Genomic DNA, 10132 nt, shown 5'->3' on the forward strand with positions numbered 1-10132 from the left:
ACATTTATCATAAAACAGGACTATAATGAATAAAAGAGTTGGTGTTTCCACAATAATTTGACTTTATTCCCTATTCTAATGTAGATATACTCATTAAATGTACATTTATAACAAAAAAAATAGGTGCTCATTAGTAGCCGTTGAAGAGGAACTACTTAAATCTGTTAAAAGTAAAACACAATTCAAGGGTGCACATATCTTGTATAACTACCAACACTTCCAATTCAACCGCCCCCGCGCGAGCTCATGGCCGACGACGCGGAGGAGGACTTCACCTTCCCCGCCACCATCACCAACCCGCCACCGTGCTTGCTGGAGTCACCACCTCTTTGGCCGTCTGTAGGGAAGCATGTACGAGAAGATGAATGGAACTTCAATTTGTGTGATTCACTCCACGAATTCAAGCGCAACACTATCACATTTCGAGAGAACTTCTGCTACGTCGATGATGATGAACATAAGGAGGAGAAAATGGACATTTTGTGGGAGGATTTGAACGAGAAGTTTTCGAGGAAAAACGTTGCAGAAGATAATTTGTGTGATAGTTCTTCTTCCCCTGGGAAAGATGATCATGTGCAGGTTTGCTGTGTTAAAGCCTTCAAGTTGTCGAAGGCAAATGGGCAAACCATTTCTTGGAAGAAAGCCAGCATTTTGGTTCTGATCAGATTCTTGTTGAAAAAGAGTTTACCAATGCATGATTCTGGTGCTTCCATCAAGAAACTTGAATGGTGATTTTTTTTTCTTCTTTTTTTCAATACAAAAGTTAGTTTGTGACCAATTTTAGCTTAGATTCTTATTATAGAGGTGTCAGGTTGTGCCAGTTCAAGTTTATTGATTCTTTACAAATTAAACTTATCATGTTTCATTTCACTTTTCAAGTTCAGAGTTCAAGCTGAATAATTGTACATTTTTGTCAAAAAAGAATAATGTGTTTATATTTAAACGAAAATGAGCATCAACAATGAAGCAGGATGTTTGTAAATTACTAAGAAGGCATTGAATAACTTGAACTTGACAATATGAACTCTACCAAGTAATGTCATCGTGAATATTGCTTCATCTAAGATTTTATATAATGAATAGTAATATGATAGATAATAAAAATTGAGATTTTGGACTCAAAATTTGTATGGATTTGGTATATTTTTCAAGTGATCTTAGGAGACATAATCAAAGCCAACATACAAAGGAGGCAGAATAATTTGCATTGTACTATAGAACCAGCTCCGATGACTCCGGTGATGCACAGCGAATGTCAAGAGAAGAAAAGATACCTATAGATCGACGTGGGAGCTACTAGCCCTCTTCTCCTCGGACCTGTGACGGTACAATTTGGCAATCTTTCGCCTCTCGCAGTCCTAAAAAGAAAAAAGACCAGACAATTTAGGCTTAGATTATAGATTATATTCACAATAACATCAGAGTGAGCATTTGAAGGATTAGACAATCAAAGAAGTTGACAGCAGTCCAATATCAAAGTATGTTTGTTGTGGGAGCTATCACCAAATGTAAATACCTCCCTTACCTCTTCAAGAGCCATGCTTATTTTTTCTTTTTCTCTTTCTCTTTCTCAGAGAGTTGGGTGATGGGGACTCGTACAAAGGGGAGGGATACCACTAACCTACTAGACTCAAACCCACCTTGAACATATTGAGATAAAATGGCTTCCCGGGATTCATCCTTCTCAACTTGTGGTATGTATAGGCGAAACTCAGCTGGTCACGGGGCGTGAACCTGTCCACCTCGTTGAACCATAGACAAGAAAACAAGTTTGACATTGGAGTATGAGCCCTCACGATGAAAGACCCTTCAGGTACATCTGCTTGAAAGCACATAATACATACATCATAGACAGCACCAAAAAAACCCAAGAAATTGTGTATAGATGAGAGTGGATTGAAATCTCACTGCTTGGGAGAAGCTTGTCAGGGTCGGATTCATTGAATCTTCGCATCCCGTCAGATTGGTAAAACACAAACTGTTCGTCTATGACACTGTGGTTGTACTTGTTAAGCTTCTTGTTCTGTGCAACCTCTTCCCACAAACAATGGCGATCATAGTGATTGGAGATAGCGTATTCGTAGCCTTTTCTCCAGAGGAAGTATTCCAGAATCAGTAACGGATCAAGCTGGAGACGAAGCTTGCTGTCCAACCAAATCGAGTACCTAAACAACAATCAGATTAGACTGTGAAGAGGCCACGATAAAACAGGCAAACAAATCTCAAGCAACAGCAATGCGAAGAAAACTGAGATATGTATCTTAAACTGCAATTTTAAAGAGCATAATATGGCTTATCTAAATGAAGGTTAACTCTGTTTATTATACCTGGCAGAAGGGAAGAGACGGTGTGGTAATAATTTCGGTATCTTCCCTACTCTTCTCATATCGGAGTAAGGAAGATCCTTCACCACCACGATCTTCCACAACCCAATGAAGCCTGTGGTGTCTGGCGTATGTCCTTCAGATGAAAGAGTATTCAGAGTTACTTCGTCCACGAACATGACAAAGCAAACATTTTTCTTGGACAAACGTGAGACCTACAAAAGCAGAGATCCGAAATAACTCCATTTTCAGAATACACACAAATTGGCACCTCAATGATGATTTAGCAAGGAAAATGATCCATACACTTTTATAATCTCAATGTTCAGAAAATGGACCTAAAGGATCTCTATTTAATTTATAGTACTTGCACTCAATATTTAGGAGTAAAATATAAGTGGCGAATGTCGTGTCTAAAAGCATACAGGACTCATATTTCTAACTAAAACCGAACAATGTGTAGGGAATTGTACCGTTTTTCCCATTGGTGATCTCAGGCGATCAGAATTTCCAAAGATGCAAGAACTGACTGCAATACTACAGCTGTTGATATATTTTGCATCATCTTCATCCAAGTTAAATCCTGTTATTGACGACCCATTAGGGCCGTTAACAAAACCACATTTTATTTCCTGATCTCGAGCAATAAAAGACTCCTCCCTTTCTCTGAGTGTCTGATGTCCAGCATATCTAGGTTCCCAGTTCTCCTTGCTAATTGGCTTCTCTTCCCTTTCTGTATATTGCAGGGAAAATCTTCCAAATTTTTTACTTTCCGGAGGCTCGACAAGCAGTGCAGTGGAATTCATAATTTCCATTTGGCAAGCACCTAAAGCCGTCAACCATCAGTGGCAATAACACACACATTCGGTAAAGGGAGGAAAAAGGGAAGTAAATTACTTGGAGGTTTCCGATTTTTGGGCTTCTTTTTGGAATCTGAGCGTCGCTTTTCAGGAATCAGCCTACGGACAGGTTGGCCTTCAGCAGGCCTTGTCCGTTTAGAATTAAATTGATCACTAGCATTCTGTGGATGCGGAAGAGTTTCCTCACTATTCAAATCACTAGAATCTTTATCAGCCTCTTCCACGACATCTTGCTTCTCATCTTCAACCAGATCCAAATGGGAAGAATCCCATGTGTCAATGCTATGGGGTAAAATAGTAGATGTAGCACGGTCTGTGCCATCATGCCCAGCATCACCTAGTTCCTCAACTACATCAGCACGTAAGTCCAAACCGTCATCATATTCATCAGCACCCACAAGCGGTTTTTCATCAGATAGCTGGTCATCACCGACCACATCTTTGGAGCCTTTGACATTCTTCAACGAAGCCTTATATTTAGCTTCAAACATTATCAATTCATTATGCTCGCCCTCCTTATATAATCCTCTATGAGAACCATTAAATAAAGACTTCCTCTTTATGTTTTTCATGATAGAACGAATGTTTTCAACAGAACCATCCCTGGTTTGCCTCAATGCCTCATTTTCATCTCTCATTTTAGCATCTTTGCCCCTATCACGAGAATCCCTGCCACGGGAAAATGATCCGTTGCCCAACTTATGGTACTTAGATGCTTCGGTTCGCGTCACATTCTTGAGAAAGTCTGCATCCGTGCTGATATCATCATCTTGTGCTTGGTGTATGCTTATTTCCACTGCTAAACATAGAGTATAGTATGTAAAATGCAGAACAAACACTTTTAACTAAAATTCATGAACCTCAGCATTAAGATTAAGAACAGTTCCTCCAATTAGTTTCCATCACATCCAACAAACCCACAGCCAAATGGTCGGAAAACCATTAAGGTTATAAAAGCTCGTAGAATTAACGGAGAAATCTATTTACAAAATTGGTCTTACTTAACTTCAGATGTAATAAGGTTATGACTTCATATCAAACAAATTTAGCTTCTAGTCTTCACTTAAATAAAATTACAAATCAAGTTTTAAGCATCTGCATTTCGATTCACCAATAACCTCTGCTTTGTGGAGTATGTTTTACATGTTTCTTCTAATCATAATTCATAACAGCTATGCCTTAAATCAAATACAGATATATAAATAAAAGATTTCTCGATTCGAAATTAGAACTTCAACCACCACTATCAATCATGCAGTAACTGTAACAGCTCGAGATCGATGAACGCTTTGAATACCCCATCCACTTTCTACTTGCATGTAACCAATCAATCATAAATTTCTCTATTTATCTATCCCACTACATCAAAACCCCCAAAATAAGTGTGTGAATTTCCATACCATTACTCTGCAAAATGTGATAGAAGAGGGCGGAGATCGAGAGAACGAGAGAGATCGTCAAAGCGAAGAGCCCAATCGAGATCCTATAAGCTGGCGGAGGTTTCAATCGTCGGTGGTGTAAGTGGCGCGTGCCGCCGTGGATTCCGACGGATACATAATCGGGGGCCACGTTTCCGTTTCTGTTTCCGCCGGTGCCGGATTGCCTGTAGAGGGCGGCCATCCGCACATTATGGGACGTAGACAGAGAATGAGTGTGAGTAGACGTCGGCGATGAATTCCGAGGGATTTTGGAAGGGTATAGTGGGGAATTTCTCGAGGAAAGGACACGCGGAGAGAATTTGTTGGACGTGAGCTCACCGGAGAGATTTTTTGGAAGTAGAGACTGCGGTACGGAAGAAGAAGAAGATGGCGGTTTTGTCAGTGTGTGTGATTCAACAACCACTTTAACAAATAAAACTAAATATGGAGTAATATTCATGAAAAAGTCTCTTTACAACTTCAACTCATTAAATAATTTATTAATGACATGTTCCTTTATTTGTGAGGGATATGCCATATAGTAACAACATCCACGATGAAGCGTCCTAAAGGCGTCCTAAAGCCCGCCTTATACACTGCCACGTCAGTATTTTATCATCCTGCCCTTCCACCTGCAGTCGGGCGCCCTAAGCATTTTCTTCTATTTAAATACTTAAATAACTACAAAAATTGGGAAAAACCTTCATTTTATTTATAAAATTAATACATTACAATACGAATTACAAAAAAAATACGCAAACTCAGCGACGGCGGTTACGGGTCCACACTTCTTCAACCATGTCGTTCATGAGTTGCGCATGGTCGTGTTGGTTGCGCATTGAGGCCTGTCTAGATAGAACTTCATTGAAGCCAGTCGGTAATCCTCGAGCGAGGGGCTCGGTCGCCGTGCTGGAGTAGCTAGATGCACTTTCGTCATCGGTCCAATCGGTGATGCTCCAACCTTCATGTTCGACTATCATGTTGTGCAAGATTATGCACGCATACATGACATCGGCGAGAACTTCCTTGAACCAGAGACAGCCCGGCCCTTTCACGGCTGCATTTAAGGCTCGAGTCAAGGTCGGACTACAGTCCTCCGAGGAACTCCGGTCGTCGTCATGGTTCATTTTGGTTTGTGAGAGATGGAGAAACGTGAAAGATGAGAGAAATGAGAGACGCGAGAAATGTTCGTATGAAAAATAGAATGACAATCGAGGTTTAAATAGACAAATTTCGAATTTAAAAAATTTAAAAACAAAAATGCGTTGCATCGTCCGCGGCGCCCATAGTGGGCGGACGATGGCACGGACGATGCCCTATCGTCCGCGCTTCGTCCACGGAGCCACAGTGGCGGACGATAGCGCGCCCGATGCATCGGGCGCGCTATCGTCCGCCCCACTGTAGATGGCCTAAGTTTCTTTAATAGACCCATCTGGTGAGCTATCGTCCGTCCCACTATGGATGGCCTAAGTTTCTTTAATAGACCGTGTGCACTAAAATTTATTTTGGCTTTCTTCAACTATATAGTACTTCCATTCTCGAAAATTCTCTTTACAACTTCAACTCAAAAATTAATTTATTAATGACATGTTCCTTCTTTTTTTAGGGATATGACATGTTCCTATATAAACCATTTCATGTAAGTTTCTTTATTAGGATATGTGAACTAAAAATGAGTTTTGGTGTTAAAATTTTTTTTAATTAATTGAGTCACTATTAAAAATAGTGTGTTAAATGGACGTTGAATAAAGTAAGAGAGATAAAAAAAATAAAGTAAGAAAGATGAATACTTTTTTGTTAAAAATGGAAATGGTCCAATTATGTTGGAAATTTTCTATAAAAAAATAACACAATTAACATGGAACTGAGGGAATATATTAAGCTTTAACTACTTATATTAAGCTTTAACTACTTTAAAATGTGACGTATATCCAAAAAATAGGTTTTAAGCTTTGTATAAATGGTTGGACATATGATTTTATTAATATCAATTAAACATGCACACATGTTTCAGAGATTGAAAAGATTCTCATGTATTTATTGGAAAATATGCAAGTTGAAAAGATATACTCTATCCGTCTCTGAAAAATATGAAAATTTGATCGACGCTAGTTTTAATGTATAATAGATACAGTAAGAGAGAGATAAATGGTAGTGTAAGTCGTTTTAGTTGAGATTGAGTTCCACATCATCAGTAGTGTGAATAAAAATAATGTGTAGGCGGTGGAGTCTGACTAGCCATGGCGAGTTCTCTGTGACCTCAGCCTGGGAGGGCATCCGGACTAGACTGCCGAAGAGGGAGATTTTTGGTCTTATTTGAACTAGAGGTTGACTCCTACCATGTCGGTGTTCATTTGGAGGTTACTATTTGGTAGGCTGCCGGTAGATGAAAAGTTGCATAGGAGGGGAATTGAGTTAGCGTCTAGGTGTCAGTGTTGTAGGTCCCCTTCGGTCGAGTCTCTCAACCATGTCTTTTTTTCGAGCCAGTCGGCGATTTCTGCATGGGAGTACTTCGATGCCTGGTTTCCTTCCTCGCACACACCGATTCACACGAGCACCGATATTGCACTTAGACTAGGTCACTGGCGGAGGTCCTCTTTCTAGAGGGCTCCCGCCATGCATATTAGTTTTCTTGTTCCTTGTTTGATTGTTTGGTTTCTTTGGACGGAGAGGAACGACTGCAAGCATGGCGGTCGTCCTTTTCGTCATTCACATGTTATTTGGCAGGTCACTCATCATCTACATGTGCTAGTTTTGGCCGGCAGGATCACCTCGACTCATTGGAGGGGATGCTCGCCGTCAGTTGATTTCATGCCTTTCTCCCCAGACAGCGTGTTCTGCAGTCGCTCATGGTCTTATGGCGTCCCCCTGATGCACCTTGGGTGAAGCTGAACACAGACGGCGCCTTCTCTACATCGACACTGGCGGCGGGGGAGGGAGGATTGGTTCGTGGTTCTGATGGAAGCCTTATGCGGGCCTTTTGTGCTCCGATAGCTGCATCATCAAGCTTTGAAGCGGAGCTTTTGGCTCTGATTCAGGGTTTGGAAATGGCTATGGAGCTTTCTACTCACATTTAGATAGAGCTGGACTCAGCGGCTCTGGTTAGTTTGTTGTCATCTAGACACTTTGGCTCCGCGGATTTTAGACATCATATGGCTTTGATCCGGAGCATGACAGCTCAGCGGCATGTTCGATTCTCACACATCTACAGAGAGGGGAACCGAGCTGCTGATTTTCTGGCAGGTAGGGGGTCCAGACCCCTGTCCTTACATATTTTGATCCAATCTCTGCGTCTCGGTAACTGAAGGCGCTAGTTAGGATGGACCAGCTGGGATATCCTAACTTCCGTTTCCGACGTAGAGTGATCTAGCTCTTCTGGTGGTTGATTTTGGTCCTTTCTGGTTTCTCCACTTAGTGTATTTAGTCATCTTTTTTCCACTTGATAGAATGGAGGATCCCGGCTTGTAGGACCTCTACTTTGCATCTTCATGTTCTTGTTTAGATCTTAGTCACTTTTGAGCTAAGATCATGCTTTTGGAACATTACATTTTGATCGTATTTACTGGTTGGGGGTTTGCTTAAACCCCCCGTCCACAAAGGGCGTTTTTGTTAAAAAAAATAATAATAATGTGTAGGGGTAATGTATTGTTTAACTATGCCAAAATTAGAAAGTTCATATTTTTCATGGACGGACTAATAAGAAAATAGTTCACACATTTCAGGGACGGGGGGAGTACTCCGTACCAATTTAATTATGGCTCCCATATATGTATTCTATTGGTTAAAAAGATATAATTTCTCGTCCCATAATAAATGACATACTTAGTTAATGGTACGAGATTATATGAGATGTTTTTTTGTATGTTTAGTGGGAGAGAAAAAATAACATATTAGAACAGAGGGAATAACAATTTAATACTACTATGTATGCATTCTATTGGAAAATATGTAAGTTTGAAAAAATACACCAATTTAACATACTCCCTCTGTCTCTATGAACTAGAAGCATTTTTTTCACGGAATTTAAGAAAAAATGTTTTAAATAAGTTAAGTAAAAGGGGAATAAAGTAGAAAGGAAAAAGACAGAGAGATGAACAAAGAATAAAGTAAGAGAGTAAAATATGAAAGAAGAAATATTGGCAAAAAAGGAAAAAACTCGGCTACAATAGGACAACCCAAAAAAAGAATACGACTCCACTTGAGAGGAGCGGAAAGAATATATAAATTCTAATGGACTGTAAAGAGCTTGTTTGAACTATTCACAAATCACAACAAACAACAAAAATGATAAATCTGATTCTCCAAAATGAAAACATTAAATATGTAAATATATAAGTTTTGTAGAAACATTGCAAACTGATTCTTTAGATACTTAGTCTTTCAAGGTAATTCAAGGTAAGAATATTTTCGGACTAATATTGTTACTTTTCATAAAAAATCATCAGTTGTGAAATTTATCTTTACTTCAAGAAATCGATATCGATTGAGCAACTCAGTGATAGACCAGTTTCACCACTCATTCCACAATACAGAAGATCTAGACACGTCTTAAAGATGGTAATCGAGAGAGGCGATGTTAGGCATTGAGAACACAGAGAGAATTGGGAGTAGAAGATTGTTTGTGTATTGCGTTGTGTATATTCCAATGTTTACAGCTCCCAACTATATAGGGAAGAATAATTCCTATCGATGGAAAAAGGTATATGCCTCAATCAATTACATTATTCTTTCTTAATCAAATATTCTTTCCTCAATCAAATATTTCCTCAATCTTCTTCTTCTTTTGTTGATGTCTCGGTTGATATCTTTTGACACTCTCCCTCAAGTTGGGTGATGGTATCCCCAATACTCAACTTGTCTAATATTTCCTTGAAGACTTTTGGATGAACTGCTTTGGTAAGGATATCTGCAAGCTGCTCTTCGGACCGAACGAATGGGAACTCTATAATTCCTCATTCAAGTTTCTCCTTGATGAAGTGGCGATCAACTTCGACATGTTTGGTTCGGTCATGCTGCACAGGGTTCTCTGAGATACTGATTGCTGCCTTATTGTCACAGAACAATTGGCTTTTCCTCGTAGGTGGGAAGCCGATCTCTGTCAACAACCTTCTTAGCCACATTATTTCCATTAGCCCACTTTTGATTCCTCGGAACTCGGCCTCTGCACTAGATAGAGCTACCACTTTCTGCTTCTTACTTCTCCATGTAACCAAGTTCCCTCCAACGAAGGTGAAGTATCCCCAGTGGATCTTCTGTCAACAGGATTACTTGCCCAATCAGCATCGGTATATCCATCGATCTCCAAGTTATCTCTTTTTGCTAGGAATACTCCGTAGCCAATAGTTCCCTTAAGGTATCGCACAATCCTCAAAGCAGCTTCCATATGATGACTTTGAGGTCGGTGCATGAACTGGCTGATCACTTCGACTGCATATGTGATGTCAGGTCTGGTGTGTGAAAGATAGATGAGTTTCCCTACTAATCGTTGGTATCTTTCTCGGTCTGCCAGGTCAACTCCTTCTTCATTCAG

The 10132-nt window shown here is 40.0% G+C and overlaps 2 protein-coding genes across 3 annotated transcripts; one reads left to right on the forward strand and one right to left on the reverse strand.

The window, feature by feature from the left end:
* The first annotated feature begins 246 nt into the window (after nucleotides 1–246).
* LOC121757734 lies at nucleotides 247–732 on the forward strand. Its single transcript, XM_042153233.1, has one exon. It carries the CDS (start codon nucleotides 247–249, stop codon nucleotides 730–732), a length of 486 nt encoding a protein of 161 aa, XP_042009167.1.
* Nucleotides 733–1049: 317 nt separating this feature from the next.
* LOC121757019 (probable hexosyltransferase MUCI70) lies at nucleotides 1050–5020 on the reverse strand. Of its 2 annotated transcripts, none has more exons than XM_042152480.1 (7): nucleotides 4585–5020; nucleotides 3222–3980; nucleotides 2798–3150; nucleotides 2328–2539; nucleotides 1909–2165; nucleotides 1641–1819; nucleotides 1050–1358 (listed from the first exon to the last, which is right to left on the reverse strand). In XM_042152480.1, the coding sequence occupies exons 1-7, from the start codon at nucleotides 4802–4804 to the stop codon at nucleotides 1275–1277; spliced, it is 2064 nt and encodes a 687-aa protein (XP_042008414.1). In that variant the 5' UTR covers nucleotides 4805–5020; the 3' UTR covers nucleotides 1050–1274. The 2 variants fall into 2 exon arrangements, with proteins under 2 accessions (XP_042008414.1, XP_042008413.1); XM_042152479.1 differs by having other exon boundaries at nucleotides 3222–3983.
* Between the last annotated feature and the right edge of the window lie 5112 nt (nucleotides 5021–10132).

Source organism: Salvia splendens, chromosome 12 (genome assembly GCF_004379255.2).
Source record: "Salvia splendens isolate huo1 chromosome 12, SspV2, whole genome shotgun sequence".
Classification (NCBI taxonomy): domain Eukaryota; kingdom Viridiplantae; phylum Streptophyta; class Magnoliopsida; order Lamiales; family Lamiaceae; genus Salvia; species Salvia splendens.